Source organism: Rhinopithecus roxellana, chromosome 8, assembly GCF_007565055.1.
Source record: "Rhinopithecus roxellana isolate Shanxi Qingling chromosome 8, ASM756505v1, whole genome shotgun sequence".
NCBI lineage: Eukaryota > Metazoa > Chordata > Mammalia > Primates > Cercopithecidae > Rhinopithecus > Rhinopithecus roxellana.
The window spans coordinates 68,245,238-68,262,841 of record NC_044556.1 but is presented as its reverse complement, the minus strand read 5'-3'; the positions used below and the strand labels follow the sequence as shown (position 1 = coordinate 68,262,841).

The window sequence follows — 17,604 nt, the reverse complement described above, 5'->3', positions numbered from 1 at the left end:
TTGTCCTGAGGATAATATGACCTTGTCATATGTGTAACTGAAATAAAATAAAATTATGCTATGTTTATGCTGTTTCCAGATCTAACATTAGACTTAACTATTAAATAAAATGGAATTACTGTAACAAAAGTCAATATCGTGTTCTTAAGTGAACATATGCTGTTTGTAGTGTGCCTTTTCCAAGTATTTACAAATTGTGAGATACAAGGCTTGAATGCATGGAGAAACAGAGTGTTGAGCTGGCAGCAGACCTGGAGTTCAGCACCCACAGTTTATAGATAAAAAGGTCCGGAGTAAGTGCCCAGGGTCATGTGCTACGTATTTTCAAGGACTTGAGCTCTGGGCACTATTTTAGAGTATTATGGAGCATTCATGACACCTAGTGGTCAGATACTCTTATATGAATTAGGTATCATTGATAATAGAATGTTGTTTAAAAAATTTTAAATAAAATACAAGTACCTTCTAAAGACTCTTTTAACCTGCTGTGTTTAGTAGGAAAGGATTCTTGATTGCAGGACCCTTTAGTGGAATGTATTGCAGTTTGAAGGCGTGCCGGTAGAGGGCGCCACGGGTTCATTCATTTACTCTGTGGTGCAAAGGTGTTTTTCTTTATTTTTTTCCCTGAGATTTGTCAACCATCAAAATTTTGAACCATCATTTGAGCAGTGACTTTTTTGTTTGTTTTGAGACCGAATCTCACTCTAATTGCCCAGGCTGGAGTGCAGTGGCACAATCTTGGCTCACCACAACTGCCGCCTCCTGGGTTCAAGCAATTCTCCTGCCTCAGCCTCCCGAGTAACTGGGATTACAGGTGGGCACCACCATGCCCAGCTAATTTTTGTAATTTTAGTAGAGACGTGGTTTCACCATGTTGCCTAGGCTGGTCTCGAACTCCTGACCTCAAGTGATCTGTCCACGTCGGCCTCGCACAGTGCTGGGATTACAGGGGTGAGCTACCACGCCTGGCCTGAGCGGTGACTTTTGTCTGAGTTGTTTGCTCTTGTATCCCTAATGCCCAGAACAGTACGTGACAGGTGTAGTGGGCTCTTAATCAATATTTGTAAATTCATATTTATTTTTGTTATAAATAATCTCCATAATGCTTTTCTTTGGGCCTTTGAAAATTTAAGGGCGATAAAGATAATGACAAGAGTGTCATTGAACATCTGCCTCAAAATTTTAACCTTTTGAGTTTCTTATTTTTAAAGTTCTGATATTTGCAAAGTCATTTAGTCAGGAATGACCAGCTTGGCCCCTTTCTTCTTTGGTTAGTTAATAGTTGGTGATTGACTGGTCACCAGGATTTTTGAGTGAATTCTTTGTAGCGATTGAGTATTACAGTGTTTTCTTTTCCTCTGAATTCTTAGTTACATTTCTAATATTTTTCATAATTTTAAATCAGACTTTGGAGAATCTACATTACTAGAGAGATCTGCCAACTTGGAGCACATTTCTTTTGTAGTGGAGAATTCTACCCCACCAAGATGAAGTTGTCTTTTTATTCCCTGGTCTTTATAGAGTTGTTTTGTAGGGCAGTTTAAGGATTTGAGCCCATGGGGAATGTAGAGAAGAATGGCTTTCAACACTTGAAGAGTTAAAACCATTTTGTTCCAATCTAATTTTAGAAGAGCATCCTGAATTTTCATGTAATTCATGTCTTAAAAATTATTTTAGGTATATCTGGCTTTGTGAAAAGGCAATGGAATGTTCTTTGTGTTGCTTATGGCAGCATGATTAAAAACCAGTTGTGATACTCTCTGGAGTCCTGTGAACCTCCTGAAATTTAAAGTGGCATATTGGGAACATGGTGGAAAGAACGTTTTAATATTTAAAATTTACCACAAAATCCATTATGCTTGAAAGAGACTATCATATGAGGGTAATGGGCACCCTCTGATGATTTTACAGCTTTTAAATTACATAGGCTAACACCATTGCATTTTAACCTCTCATTTCCCTGCAACAAAATGTTAGAATTGTTAGACATACTGATCTTTTTTTCACGGCACAAATTAGGAAGTATTTAAGTGGGATAATGCTTTACATCCTTGCTAATAGTTCCTAAACATAAATTGTTTGCTAAAACACAAAATATTTGTTTGTTTACCTGAGTAATATTTATTTTGTCTTGAACATTTTTACTCGTTATTAGTGTACTGCATTGGAACAGAAACTGAAAAAATTGACGGAAGATTTGAGTTGTCAGCGACAAAATGCAGAAAGTGCCAGATGTTCTCTGGAACAGAAAATTAAGGAAAAAGAAAAGGAGTTTCAAGAGGTAAGGTCAATGGATTCATGAGGTGTTTGTCTGAAAGGCTTTTTATGGACTTTTCATAGTTTGATCACTTGGAAAGGGGAGTTGTTATCACAATTTTGGAAATTCTATTAGAGGGGAAATGCTTTGTGAGCTAAAGGTCACCTTGTTTTCCTTCACATCTTCATTTTTGTGCTTTTTTTTTTTAATCTTTCAGTTTTTGATTAGAGAAGGGAATTAGTATTCAGAATTCATCCTGTTTTCTGATTTGTTTGAGATTTGATATTCAGTAGGAAAGGATCACATTTCTTCTTTTGGACATTTTCTCTGCTGTGAAGGAAATTGTATTACATTTTCCAGTAGGTTGAAGGAAATTGTATTACGTTTTCCAGTAGGTTAAAAAAATTTTTTTTCTTTTCTTTCACTCTATTTCCTTTGTAACTCCAGTTTTTTTTTTTTTTTTTTTGTGAGATGGAGTCTCGCTCTGTTACCCAGGCTGGAGTGCAGCAGCACAATCTTGGCTCCCTGCAACCTCTGCCTCCCGGGTTCCAGCAATTTTCCTGCCTCAGCCTCCTGAGGAGCTGGGAGTACAGGCACGTACCACCACACCTGGCTAATTTTTGTATTTTTAGTAGAGACGGGGTTTCACCATGTTGGCCAGGCTGGTCTCAAACTATTGACCTCAGGTGATCCACCCACCTCGGCCTCCCAAAGTGTTGGGATTACAGGTGTGAGCCACCGCGCCCGGGCAGCTCTAGTTGTTTTTAAACCTGTGGGTTGGCAAATAAATTAGGAGGGTATTTGATGTGGTGGGGAAAGCGGTTGGCAGGAGTGAGGGTGGAAGGTGCCCTTCCGTAAGTATCTGCCAGTTTGGTTCTTTCAGGTGATTTAGCCTGAAAGTGCCATATGGATTAAGAGTCTATAGATTTTAAATAAGAGTGCCTGGAAATGTTAGCTAGTATCCTTCTGTGGTTACTAAAGTTAATAGGTAGCATATACTTCCTGTCCTTCTAAATTTGAGCCCATTTAAAGTGGTATACAGTTTTTCGTGTTTTAAACGCCGTTTTTGAGTATGTTTGGTTTCTTAGTTGAGCTTTGACTGTTGTAGCTCAGTTCTGCTCTCTTGCCCCTGATCCTTCAAAGTAGAGGTAATTAATTTAAGACTGAATTAATTAATTACCAAGTAGAGGTAATTAATTTAAGATGAGGTGCAAACAGGCTAGTTTCCACGTGGTCAACTGATAGAGTTCTTCCCCTTTCCCTCAGAGACCTGGACTGGATGCCTGGGCCCAGCATGGAGCACTGAGGCTGATTATATTCATTGTTAAGCGGACAGTTCGCTCAGCTCCCTGCTGTCTTCTGTGCTCTCTGTGCAGTTGCCCATTAGGATGCTCATGCCTCACCCTGGAGTCTCCCTACCGAACCATCATTGGGCTGATGCACCTGCCCTTTTTTTTCAGGAGCTCTCCCGTCAGCAGCGTTCTTTCCAAACACTGGACCAAGAGTGCATCCAGGTGAAGGCCAGACTCACCCAGGAGTTACAGCAAGCCAAGAATATGCACAACGTCCTGCAGGCTGAACTAGATAAAGTAGGAACTGTGTCTCTCTCTCTTTTCAGTCTTCCCCTCTTCTTGTTCCTTGTACCTGTTACTTCTCTACCATAACTGACGTATGATACTTTCAAAGAAAAAGCGCTCCTCCTTCACTCTCCCTATCAAAGTGGAGAATGTACAGAACAATTCTGGCTCTAGGTTTCCTCATCTAGAGAAACAGTGGGGGTGAGTTAGGATTTCAGATCCAGAAGTCTGTGGAGGTTTCTGATATTCTGTTGGTTCTTGGATCTGTGACCAGGTGGGAGCTATGCCAAGTAATTTATGCCCCCAAGTAGTTAAAGCACTGAAAATTATAATCACTTTACTTATTTAAGACTCACTCTCAAAATGGTCTCATCCAGTTTTGTGACTTTATATATCATCTATGTGATGATGACTCTGCCCAGCCTGGATGTCTATTCTGGACTTCAGATGTGTGGGTGTGTGCTTAACAGTCCACTCACATGTCTAAAGGCACTTCACAGCAACATGCTAAGAATTGAACTCTAGGTATTTTCTTTTCTAAAACTGCTCCTCCCTTAGTCTTCCTCACCCTGCTAACTTGCACTTCCATTCTCCACATTGCTGGGACCAAATGTCCCAGTCATGGGACAAAACCTCCATGTCACCTTCTATTCTTCTTTTTCTCTTACACCTGAAACTGCTGACTCTACTGATGGATACTTACATTATCAACATTTTCTTGTTCCCTGTGGCACTGTTTGTAATATCACGGGGCAGGTATCTTTGTGTATGTGTGCTGATGTTTCTGTAGAGCAGATTTCTGCATGTGAAATCGATAGCCTAAAGAACATATGCATCCCAATATTTGTGTGTGGTTGTTTTGTCATTTGTTTGTTTTGTTTTTTTGAGACAGAATCTCCCTCTGTCACCCAGGCTGGAGTGTAGTGGCGTGATCTCGGCTCACTGCAACCTCATCCTCCCTGGTTTGAGTGATTCTCCTGCCTCAGCCTCCCGAGTGGCTGGGATTACAGGCGCCTGCCACCATGCCTGGCTGATTTTTGTATTTTTAGTAGAGACGAGGTTTCAGCAGGTTGGCCAGGCTGGTCTCAAACTTCTAACTTCAGGTGATCTGCCCACCTCAACCTCCTAAAGCGCTGGAGTTATAGGCGTGAGCTGCCCTGCCTGGCCAGCATCCTAACATTTGATAGTTACCGCCAAATTGCCCACCATAAAAGCTGTAGCAGTTACTCTCCTACCAGGTACAAAAGAGGACCTGTTTCCTCTCATCCTTGCTGATTGGAGATAGTCTTGGTTTTTAAAATTTTTGCCAACTGAGGAGTGAAAAATACTGTTGTATCATTTTTTAAATTTACACTTCCTTGATTACCATCGAAGCTATCTCTTTCAGTAGCCATTTGTATTTTTTGTATAGTTTTCTGTTTCTACCCATTGCCCTTTTGTTCAATCATAGGGGCGCTTTGTATGTTGTATTACAGATGTATCTTTTATTCTGTTATATATATTGAAAGTGTGTTCTCTTAGCCTGTTTCTTATCTCAACTTTTTTTCCTTTTGGTTATTTATTACCACCTAGCTGTTTTATTTTTTTGTGGTTAAATCTTTTTCCTTTGTGGTCTCCTTGCCACACCCAGCCTCTTTCATCTCTTCTATGCTGCCACTGAGTGACGTTGCAGGTTCACACTATGGTATTTTAAGATATATTTAGCTGTGACGTATATTGTATCTCAACCAAAATAGAGAGCATCCGTTTTTATATTCCATGACCGTTTTATTGTTTAAGAACACAAGATTAATGAAAAAGTAAAGAACATAAAAATGAAACTTGTCCTCTTTTTCTTTTTGTAGGTCACAGCAGTAAAGCAACAGCTAGAAAAAAATTTGGAAGAGTTTAAGCAGAAGTTGTGCAGAGCTGAACAGGCATCCCAGGCGAGTCAGATCAAGGAGGATGAGCTGAGGAGAAGCGTGGAGGTAAGGGAGGAAGATGCTGAGTTTTCTCCACTTATTTATAGGACCAAGTACAAGGGGAAAAGAAAATTCCTATTCCATTTGTCAGTAGCTTATCATGACTATGTGCCTTTTTCTTTTCTATTTGCTGGAAGTAAGTATTACAGAATGTTCTGTATGTAACCCATGACAGACTATGAATGCTTATTTTTCTACTCTCTATTCTATATATAATTACTAATAGGAATCTAGCAGTTATAGCATATCTAGCAATATGCATCTACAACATGACTTGTATTAAGAATATGTACTCCTTCCTTAAAGATTGTTTTAGACCCCCAGGAGGTGGAAAGATGGAAGGAAGGAAGGGATTTTTTAAATGGAAAGAAACAAAGTTGTGGATGGGATGTATCATCTAAATCCCTTTTCTAAGTGTTGGCATTTGTGTCTTTCAATATTAAAAACACGTGGAAAGTCATAGATTTAAATAAACAAAAGTAGTGACAGATAAAGAGTTTCTAGATTAAAAATTCTTACAAAAACATCAAGTAATTGTCAATTATATGACTCTGGCTTCAAAAGTGGATACTGACCTTAATGTTCAGCCGGTGCACGCCCTGGTTGACGGTGTCTTTGGAGACTTTGTTTCGTCCACAAAGTGGTGGATGAGGGTTCCGGAATGGCATGGATATCCTGATGTGATTTTATGCATACATACTTCAATTTGGCTTCTCTCTGAATTTATTTAGTGGCCTGGAGTTTATTTTAAAGGGCTTAATTAAGAACCATTCAGTGACAGTTAATAGACTGAAACAATTTGAAAAGAGCCGTAAATCAACATTGTAATTTTAAGAAGAGGAACAACAAAAGAATTGTAGAAATTTCTTCTCCGTCAAACCCTACAAGAAAGAATGTTTTTCTGTTTATTCTTTAAATGTTCTATGATCACTTTTTAGGCTGTAAAGATTAAAAAAACTTTCTCTGTAAAGAACAGTTATTTGTTCAGTTGAGGAAAGTCTAACTGTATTTATCCCCACTGCTTTGCAGAGTGTATCACGATGGTAAAATCAGAACATCTGTCGGTAGCAGACAGGCGATTATTAAATCAGCTAACCCCAAAGGGGCAATGCTGCTGGAGACAGGGGGCCATTGCTCCAGCCACCAAAGTGGAAGAAAACTTCGAATCAGATGATGGTTTCATCAGCAAACGTTTTCAAATGGAAGTGTTTGTTTCAGCAAAACAAATGTTTGCCTTTTGGCCAGTGGGGACCAACCAACAGATGCTTCTGCTAACATTTCCACAGGCAGACTGGCATCGAACTCTTCCCTCTGTGAGCTTCCCTTTCAGCCAGGAACTCTCCCGCGACTCCACTGGCTGCCTGGTGGAAACATTTTGTAAAAGCAATCATCTGGTTAAGAGAGTCCAAACACTTTTAAAACTGCTTGCTTGGCCAAGTCGCAGTAGTGGGCTGGACATTGTCTTGCAGGTGTTTCTGAAGACTCATTCATCCCCACAAGGTCTGGTCTGTGAGCTATAGCACTGTCCTCAGTTAACCCTAGCGTGTACTGAGGTGCCTGCATCATGTTTCACTGGCATTTCATTGATGTCTGTGTCAAATGAGGACATCGATGTGAAAGTGCCTAGCACAGGGCCTGGGGATGAAGTTAGTATTTGTCTTCATTTATGGTTATGTTTATGTCTGTGTCATCTTTTGAAGTTGATAGCAAGATTTCAAAGAGTTTGGCTGGCTCTTGTGTTTTGCATTGGGATTGGGACCAGATAAGTGATGAAGCCGGTTAGAGTGGTGGTGTAACTTAGTGGGAAAATGGTTGTGGCTTTAGAGTGAGTGAGATCTGAAATTGCATTGCTTTTCTGCCACCTACCGCTATGTGACCTTGAGACAGTGGCTTACCCTTTCTCAGTCTGACTTTCCTCATCTGCACATAGGGACAAATCATTCTCCTCCCTTTTCAAGGCTGTATTCTTGGTTAAGTTAAATGTTGTATGTAAAGTGCTTAGCCCAGTGCCCAGCACATAAGTGCTTGGTCAGTTATTGCAGTCCACCACCTGCTCATTGCTTTGGTCTTCACCACTGCCATGAACTTTTGACGTTAGCATTGTTTGCTGTCACCTACAGGCACAGAAAGTGTGATCAGGGGACAGTGTACTTGATTTTTCTCATATTAAAATTTTGCCTGTTTATTATTGTGTCACTCTGGGTATCTTTCTGTGTCTAATTATAAGTAAGCACTAACAAATTTAGGACGCTTATAGGTTTTGGATGACGAAATAATGTGACAGTTGTACTGAAATTTTCCTTGTCCATGTTTAGTAAACATGCTGCTCACAATGAGAAATTATCAGTACTGGAAATGTGATTTAATGGCCCAGTCAAGGGTAAAGTTAACATTTAGCATCAAAGTGAATGGAGGGTTTAGATAAGCTGCTCATCCAGTATCCAGTGCCAGCCCCATAGCATTGGGGTTAGGCAATAAAATACCATCGTTTGACAGTCAAGATGAGGGAACACTTGCCTAGGGACCTTTCCAAGCATAGGGATCTGTATTACACTAGGTCCTCTAAGGAGCTGGCTCTGGCAAGCAAGAGAGATGAGAAGGAAAGGGAAAAACACGTTCTTTGCATCCATCCCTTATCCAAGTATATAGGCTTCACCCAGCAGGGGACATATTAAGCTGTATTCATGGATGGGATCATGAAATGCCACACAGTAGCTGAAATTTGTTTTGTCTGGCCCTAGGAAATGATGCTTCCCTTGCTGCTGCTAAAGCGAAGTTGATCTGGGTGGAATTGCTTGCTAAGCTCTAATGCTGGCTTGTGGTTATAGGGATTTTTGTTGTGTTTTTTCCAGCATAGTACCCAATTTTGCAAATCATGTGAGAATGCAAGAGATGCCTAGGAAAATGTATCTTTGTATGCTTAACTCATTGTTGATAATGAGATACCCAATCAAGTCTTAAGTGGCTGTAGCCCCGTGGAAAACTAATTGTTGATGGATGGCAGCTTGCACATCCATTTTCAGATGTTCATTTTCTAAATTCTGGCCTTTTAAAATTCTTAGGTTAGTCATAGCCATAGCATTATAAGCCTGCTGGGTCCCAGGATTGGCTGAACATTTCTTCGTTAGAAACAAATATTTACGGAGCTAATGCCAGAATAGAGAAAGTCATGTTAATCTTTCCATTGAGCTTACTATTCATTTAAATGTCTCCAGTTATGGACAGACATGGATCGAGACCAACAAACACATAAACATAAAATTCCCCGTTTCCCTGGTGCCCTCTCTCTCTTTTTTTTTCCTTCCTTCCTATTGGGATGCACCCTGTTTTGCACAGTGGCTTTCCAGCTCTCTTGTCAAGCCTCCAGATGCAGGTGTCATTTGATTTAATTTTTTTTTTTTTTTTTTTTTAGAGTAAGAAAATATTTTTTCATTTGCAAACTAAAAATGCTGAGTCAACCCAGGTAGTTACATTCTAGTTCCTCTTCTATGTTGACCTCATTCAGCTGATCAGAAATCTGGCTACTGTTACATTTTGGGAAGAAATACTACTAATAATGCTACATTGCCCCTGTCGAAGTGCTTTAAGCTGTTTGTCCTTTCCCACCTGTGATCTCATTTGAGGGGTGATTATTCTGAGTCTGAAGAACAAACCAGTCATTATGGGTTCCATAGTTTAATGATGCTAATTTAAATCAATAACATTGTTTCACCTTAATGATCGTGCTTTGCAAAATTTAACACTGACTAGTGTGAATGTTAACCTATCAATCTTGAGCTCGGTTGGAGCTGCCCTTTAGTTCTGATTGATATCTTAATTCGATAGAGTGTCAGTTTAGCGGCACGGAAGCAGGATCAGGACACGGTAGATGGGAGTATAATAACTACAACAGGTTCCGTCTTATTTTAATGATGAAATGAACGCATATACATGAACAGAGCAGCTGCCAGCAAGTTTTCAAGTACTTTCTACTAGCCAGATTCTCCCTCTTCTTGAATTTGGCTTCGCTACATCGGTACCCATCTGCTGGTAGTAACCAGACTGATAATTGAAGGCAGCCTTCCAACACAGTATTGCCACGGCCATCTGTTTTCTAACAGTGCAGTAGGGTTTTGGAAGATGGGTCTTAATTGTTTCTTTAAGATTCAGAATTTTTCCTCTACTTCATAAAGGGGTAATTTTGGTAGTTTTGAAATGCAGTTTAGAAAAAAGTTAGCTTTATGGGATTTTTTTCCCCCCTTAAGGCTGTGACGTGCTTGGTTCTCTCAGTTTGTAATGATGTATGCCAATTCCCTGTGGTTCAAAGGATGGCATACAGTATAGGTTGAGATACTTGTTTGTTATGTGAGTCTTATGCGGTTAATAAGCGATAGAGTTTTTCTTTGGCACATAAACATTGCTTGCTTTTAAGATTCAGAACATGTAGGCCTAATAGATAGTAGAATGGAACTACATATGTACCTATACTACTTCATTGCATGTTGTTGCATGGATAGCTCTTCAATCAGTTGCCCAAAGAGCCTGTTTTCACTGTGAAAGATCAGAAGCTAGAATTAATTCTTCCTCTGTGTTCCAGCCCTCTGATTTTCCAGAGCACATTCAATGTCTCTTTAGTATTTAGCGCATCCTATTGTGTATTAACTGATTAGTATCACATCTTCCCCCACTGGAGGATATCTGCCCCAAGGGCAGAGACTCTGTCTTATTTATATTTGCATTTTTCATGATGCACATTCCAGCATCTTGAACATTGTCGGTTTTCTTGGTAAGCATTTATTGAAGGTAATTGTTCTCACAAAATTATTCCTGTAACAGCAAACCTTAAGTTGGTTTTGCAATGAAAAGTAAACATTTGTGCTTTGATTTTTTTTTTTTTTTTTGGTTTATTAACAAGTTAAATGTTTGCAAAGTATATTTGGCCATTCAGGTGTGATAGGAACTTGGAGGTTTTGTCTTGAGGATCTTATAGATAGGATTTTCCCTTTGAGCTTACTCTTTAATGAGCATATGAACAATGAGAAAGTTCAATGAAACTTCTTGAAAGAAATAATTATCTTCAGATTTGGGTTTGACGCTGTTGTCTTCTTTTCATGACATTATTTAAGTAGGAATGTCTGACTTCATTAGGTACTCAAACGGGGAAAATGTGCTTCTTTCCCTAGTGAGATACACAAACAGTTCTGCTAGGGACCTTTATTAAGGCAGAAGTCAAAACTTACTTGAGCATTCGTTTTGGCTATAACCAATTAAATGTGTGTTTTAGGAAATGAAGAAGGAAAACAACCTCCTTAAGAGTCAGTCTGAGCAAAAGACCAGAGAAGTCTGCCACCTGGAGGCAGAACTCAAGAACGTCAAACAGTGTTTAAATCAGAGCCAGAATTTTGCAGAAGAAATGAAAGGTAAGTAAACTTAGTGTTTTAGAGTTAACTTTCTAAGCTATTATTCCCGCAAGACAAGATGGATGGCATTGACACATTAGAGAAACTCTTTGGATTTTTTTCCATATATTCCCTTAAAAAGATGTGTGCAGTTGATGTGGAAGAGTTTTCCCTCTTCCATTTTTTAGTTTCCAGAGTGAGAGGGGGACTTTTATTTTTTAATTTTTTTGAGACAGAGTCTCGCTCTGTTGCCCAGGCTGGAGTGCAGTGGCTGGATCTCAGCTCACTGCAAGCTCTGCCTCCCAGGTTCATGCCATTCTCCTGCCTCAGCCTCCTGAGTGGCTGGGACTACAGGCGCCCGCCACCTCGCCCGGCTAGTTTTTTTTTTTTGTATTTTTTAGTAGAGACGGGGTTTCACCATGTTAGCCAGGATGGTCTCGATCTCCTGACCTCGTGATCCGCCCGTCTCGGCCTCCCAAAGTGCTGGGATTACAGGCTTGAGCCACCGCGCCCGGCCGAGGGGGACTTTTTTTAATTGGAACATATTGAGTCCCAAATGCCTGATGCTCAGCACTTTGAAACCAGAAGGGTAAATATTTTCCACACAAAGCTAAACTTTCAGTGCTGTCTTTCACCCCCGAGTGCTATTCTCTGTGTCTCAAGTGTGCTTGTTAGTTATATCCAGACAGCTCATCTCCTGACTCATTAACATTTCCCTTATAATGGAAAAACCCTATATGAAACGATGTTTTCCAAACTCCTAATGACCATTGTTTTTTGATGACTTAGTTGACGGAATGATTTTATTTTCTTATTTTAAAGCCAAAGAATTCTGCTCTACACATGAAATGAATCCACTCTTGGTTTCATATTTGTATGTTTGTGCCGGATGTCTTCTCCATACCCTTATTTTCTCACCTGGGGTGTTTGCACGTCTAGGATTTCTTTGAACTCTGTCCTGTGGAATGTGTGTCACACTTCTCTGTGACTGTTTTCTTTTTAAAACCCCATTTCTCCCCAAGACAGCTTTCAGTTTTTCCACAGCAGCAGGTAGAAATGTCAGTCTTCAGCTTTCTTGAAAGGAAACTGTAAGAAAAGGAACAGTTGGGGCATTTTTCAATGTTGATCACCCAGGTGATTGTTTGAGATGCTGACAGCAAAGTGGGTTGCAGCCCTTGTGGTGCTGTCTACCGAAGCCCTCAACTGTCAGTAGGTAGACTGAGATTGGCAGGTTAGAAGTACTTCCTGCTTTCCACTTGATATGATGTCTGAGATTGTAATACATGTTACCTTTATCGTCTACTGTGGAGGTTCTCAGCTTTCAATCTCCCCCAACATACTTGAGCAACATGAAGCCTTCTCATCACTATTTAATGAAAACATTGTGGTTATTCCCAACCAGGAGTGGCCAGTATGTATAGATGAGTCATTGGGCAGAAAACAGGGTGGTAACGGAGTTCGAAGAAGCTTCCAGATTCTTCATAATATGTCACATTCATAATCACTGCCACCCTTACTATGAGGGGTTGGAATGGGGGTGATAATGTTCCTCAAGAATATTCACATATAGGCCTTGAGAATTACTGATATATGGCATCATTTACTCTTTTCTACTTAAGTCTAATCCTATGGATGTTTTGGCTAAAATGGTGGAGTACTTAATTTACTTTTCTGGGACATCAGAATTACTCTACAATAAAGTGGGATGTTCCCATTTCAGTGCTGTTCTTGTCCCAGTTTTCTCTCTTGGAATAAATATTTGAAAAGATGGTAAAAATACCCACATATATAAACACATACAAAGAAAAGAAACAGTGCTTAGGAAAATCATCCCTTGGTATTTTATTCAATAACACTTCCTTAAGCTGTTAGAAAGATGAACAAACATGTTACTCTCCTTAAGATGACCATTTTTCCCATTTTTTTAAATAAGATAATTACCAAGTGGTCCACTTTCTAGAAAGTACCCAGGCAATAATGCCAGTTTTTCCAGGGTTCGAGTAATTGTTAGTTTGTTTGGATTTTTTAGGGGGTGGGGAGGGTGGGGGGAGGGGTTTGCGTTTCTGTAGAATAAATATTTATTACAAACATTGACAACTTTTATTTATTTATTTTTAAATAGTGAAGAATACCTCTCAGGAAACCATGTTAAGAGATCTTCATGAAAAAATAAATCAGCAAGAAAACTCCCTGACTTTAGAGAAACTGAAGCTTGCTGTGGCTGAGCTGGAAAAGCAGCGAGATTGTTCTCAAGACCTTTTGAAGAAAAGGGAACATCACATTGAACAACTGAATGATAAGTTAAGCAAGACAGAGAAAGAGTCCAAAGCTTTGCTGAGTGCTTTGGAGTTAAAAAAGAAAGAATATGAAGAATTGAAAGAAGAGAAAACTCTGTTTTCTTGTTGGAAAAGTGAAAACGAAAAACTTTTAACTCAGATGGAATCAGAAAAGGAAAACTTGCAGAGTAAAATTAATCACTTGGAAACTTGTCTCAAGACACAACAAATAAAAAGTCATGAATACAACGAGAGAGTAAGAACGCTGGAGATGGACAGAGAAAACCTAAGTGTCGAGATCAGAAACCTTCACAACGTGATAGATAGCAAGTCTGTGGAGGTAGAGACCCAGAAACTAGCTTATGTAGAGCTACAGCAGAAAGCTGAGTTCTCAGATCAGAAACATCAGAAGGAAATAGAAAATATGTGTTTGAAGACTTCTCAGCTTACTGGGCAAGTTGAAGATCTAGAACACAAGCTTCAGTTGCTGTCAAATGAAATAATGGACAAAGACCGGTGTTACCAAGACTTGCATGCTGAATACGAGAGCCTCAGGGATCTGCTAAAATCTAGAGATGCTTCTCTGGCGACAAATGAAGATCATCAGAGAAGTCTTTTGGCTTTTGATGAGCAGCCTGCCATGCACAATTCCTTTGCAAATATAATTGAAGAACAAGGAAGCATGCCTTCAGAGAGGAGTGAATGTCGTTTAGAAGCAGACCAAAGTCCAAAAAATTCTGCCATCCTACAAAATAGAGTTGATTCACTTGAATTTTCGTTAGAATCTCAAAAACAGATGAACTCAGACCTGCAAAAGCAGTGTGAAGAGTTAGTGCAGATCAAAGGAGAAATAGAAGAAAATCTTAGGAAAGCAGAACAGATGCATCAAAGTTTTGTGGCTGAAACAAGTCAGCGCATTAGTAAGTTACAGGAAGACACTTCTGCTCACCAGAATGTTGTTGCTGAAACCTTAAGTGCCCTTGAGAACAAGGAAAAAGAGTTGCAACTTTTAAATGATAAGTTAGAAACTGAGCAGGCAGAGATTCAAGAATTAAAACAGAGCAACCATCTACTTGAAGACTCTCTAAAGGAGCTACAACTTTTATCTGAAACCCTAAGCTTGGAGAAGAAAGAAATGAGTTCCATCATTTCTCTAAATAAAAGAGAAATTGAACAGCTGACCCAAGAGAATGAGACTCTCAAGGAAATAAATGCATCTTTAAATCAAGAGAAGATGAACTTAATCCAGAAAAGTGAGAGTTTTGCAAACTATATAGATGAAAGAGAGAAAAGCATTTCAGAGTTATCTGATCAGTACAAGCAAGAAAAACTTATTTTACTACAAAGATGTGAAGAAACCGGAAATGCATATGAGGATCTTAGTCAAAAATACAAAGCAGCACAAGAAAAGAACTCTAAATTAGAATGCTTGCTAAATGAATGCACTAGTCTTTGTGAAAATAGAAAAAATGAGTTGGAACAGCTAAAGGAAGCATTTGCAAAAGAACACCAAGAATTCTTAACAAAATTAGCATTTGCTGAAGAAAGAAATCAGAATCTGATGCTAGAGTTGGAGACAGTGCAGCAAGATCTGAGATCTGAGATGACAGATACCCAAAACAATTCTAAGAGCGGGACTGATGGTTTAAAGCAAGAAATCATGACTTTAAAGGAAGAACAAAACAAGATGCAAAAGGAAGTTAATGACGTATTACAAGAGAATGAACAGCTGATGAAGGTAATGAAGACTAAACATGAATGTCAAAATCTAGAATCGGAACCAATTAGGAACTCTGTGAAAGAAAGAGAGAGTGAGAGAAATCAATGTAATTTTAAACCTCAGATGGATCTTGAAGTTAAAGAAATTTCTCTAGATAGTTATAATGCGCAGTTGGTGCAATTAGAAGCTATGCTAAGAAATATGGAATTAAAACTTCAGGAAAGTGAGAAGGAGAAGGAGTGCCTGCAGCATGAATTACAGATAATTAGAGGAGATCTTGAAACCAGAAATTTGCAAGACATGCAGTCACAAGAAATTAGTGGCCTTAAAGACTGTGAAGTAGATGCAGAAGAAAGGTATATTTCAGTGCTTCATGAGTTGTCAACAAGTCAAAACGACAATGCACACCTTGAGTGCTCTCTGCAAACAGCAATGAACAAGCTGAATGAGCTAGAGAAAATATGTGAAATACTGCAGGCCGAGAAGTGCGAACTAGTAACTGAGCCGAATGATTCAAGGTCAGAATGTATCACAGCAACCAGGAAAATGGCAGAAGAGGTAGGGAAACTAGTAAATGAAGTGAAAATATTAAATGAGGACAGTGGTCTTCTCCATGGTGAGTTAGTGGAAGACGTACCAGGAGGTGAATTTGGTGAACAACCAAATGAACAGCACCCCATGTGTTTGGCTCCGTTGGATGAGAGTAATTCCTACGAGCACTTGACATTGTCAAACAAAGAAGTTCAAATACACTTTGCCGAATTGCAAGAGAAATTCTCATCTTTACAAAGTGAACACAAAATTTTATACGATCAGCACTGTCAAATGAGCTCTAAAATGTCAGAGCTACAGACCTATATTGACTCATTAAAGGCCGAAAATTTGGTCTTGTCAACGAATCTGAGAAACTTTCAAGGTGACCTGGTGAAGGAGATGCAGCCGGGCTTGGAGGAGGGGCTCGTTCCATCCCTGTCATCCTCTTGTGTGCCTGACAGCCCTAGTCTTAGCAGTTTGGGAGATTCCTCCTTTTACAAAGCTCTTTTAGAGCAGACAGGAGAAATGTCTCTTTTGAATAATTTAGAAGGGACTGTTTCAGCAAACCAGTGCAGTGTAGATGAAGTATTCTGCAGCAGTCTGGAGGAAGAGAATCTGACCAAGAAAGAAACACCTTCGGCCCCAGTGAAGGGTGTGGAAGAGCTTGAGTCCCTCTGCGAGGCATACCGGCAGTCCCTCAAGAAGCTAGAAGAGAAAATGGAAAGTCAAGGGATTATGAAAAATAAGGAAATCCAAGAGCTCGAACAGTTATTAAGTTCTGAAAGGCAAGAGCTTGACTGCCTTAGGAAGCAGTATTTGTCAGAAAATGAACAGTGGCAACAGAAGCTGACAAGCGTGACTCTGGAGATGGAGTCCAAGTTGGCGGCAGAAAAGAAACAGACGGAACAACTGTCACTTGAGCTGGAAGTAGCACGACTCCAGCTACAAGGTCTGGACTTAAGTTCTCGGTCTTTGCTTGGCATCGACACAGAAGATGTAAGTACCTGGGATTTAAATGCCGTTTCTTGGTTTACATGACTAGTAGATACTCAGTAAATGTTTGTCTGATTGAAATGTACGTTAAACGTAAGTTCAAATATTTTTAGGGCTCAAGGAAATAAAATACACCAAAATGTTTTCAAAACAAAGCAGAACTTGAGGAAAATGAGTAAACTTTATTTGAGGAATAAATTTCTATAGTGATTAGATTTACTTAGCGATATATAGAATATTACTAAAGATGTTTTTAAAGTCTGGAGAAAATGATGGGGTCAGAAAGTCTTTAGAATGTGTGTTTCCACCCTTTGTGCATTAATAAAGTATACTTACTTAAGAACTTACGAATGGTAATATGATGTAAATTTTTAATCTCTAGCACTTTTCAGAATATTTTTGATGTTACAGCGTTATCGTCATGGAACTAAATACAGGAGATTCTTTATGTATTACTCAACAGTTTTCTCTCTAACAATTTAGTATGGTACAAAAATATGATTTGGTATAAGTCATTTAAAAGGACTTTTAAAAAATTGAATACGTGTTTGTTTAATTGCTTGTAACTTTGTGCTTTCTAGCCTGCTAGCTGGATTAGTAATGCTTTGTAGTGTATGCATGGCACTTGATTCCCTCTGTCTATCTCTGTGAGGTAGAGAAGGCAGGTCATGGTGAGGTGATGGCAGGAGTAGGGAGTAGGCACAACAGCAGATCCCCAGTTTACAGGTGAGAGGAAAGTGAGGCTCAAATATGTAATTTGTCCAATAATATATAGTAAGTGCAGGGTTGGGGATTAAGTCCTTGGACTAGGAATCTGATTATGAAACTTGACTGCCTTATTACAGAATATCATAAATACTGAAGGTGGAAACCGAGCATTTTGTTAGCCTCTTATTTAATAAGAGATT

At 39.4% G+C, this 17,604-nt stretch overlaps 1 protein-coding gene across 1 annotated transcript in view; it reads left to right on the top strand.

Moving 5' to 3' along the window:
- CENPF (centromere protein F) overlaps positions 1 to 17,604 on the top strand; it is a 57,074-nt gene that overhangs the window by 19,065 nt on the left and 20,405 nt on the right. The window contains exons 8-12 of the mRNA XM_030936685.1: positions 2,156 to 2,281; positions 3,718 to 3,846; positions 5,679 to 5,801; positions 11,059 to 11,194; positions 13,296 to 16,699. Of these exons, the coding sequence (XP_030792545.1) occupies positions 2,156 to 2,281; positions 3,718 to 3,846; positions 5,679 to 5,801; positions 11,059 to 11,194; positions 13,296 to 16,699 (3,918 nt within the window). The remainder of the gene's footprint in view (positions 1 to 2,155; positions 2,282 to 3,717; positions 3,847 to 5,678; positions 5,802 to 11,058; positions 11,195 to 13,295; positions 16,700 to 17,604) is intronic.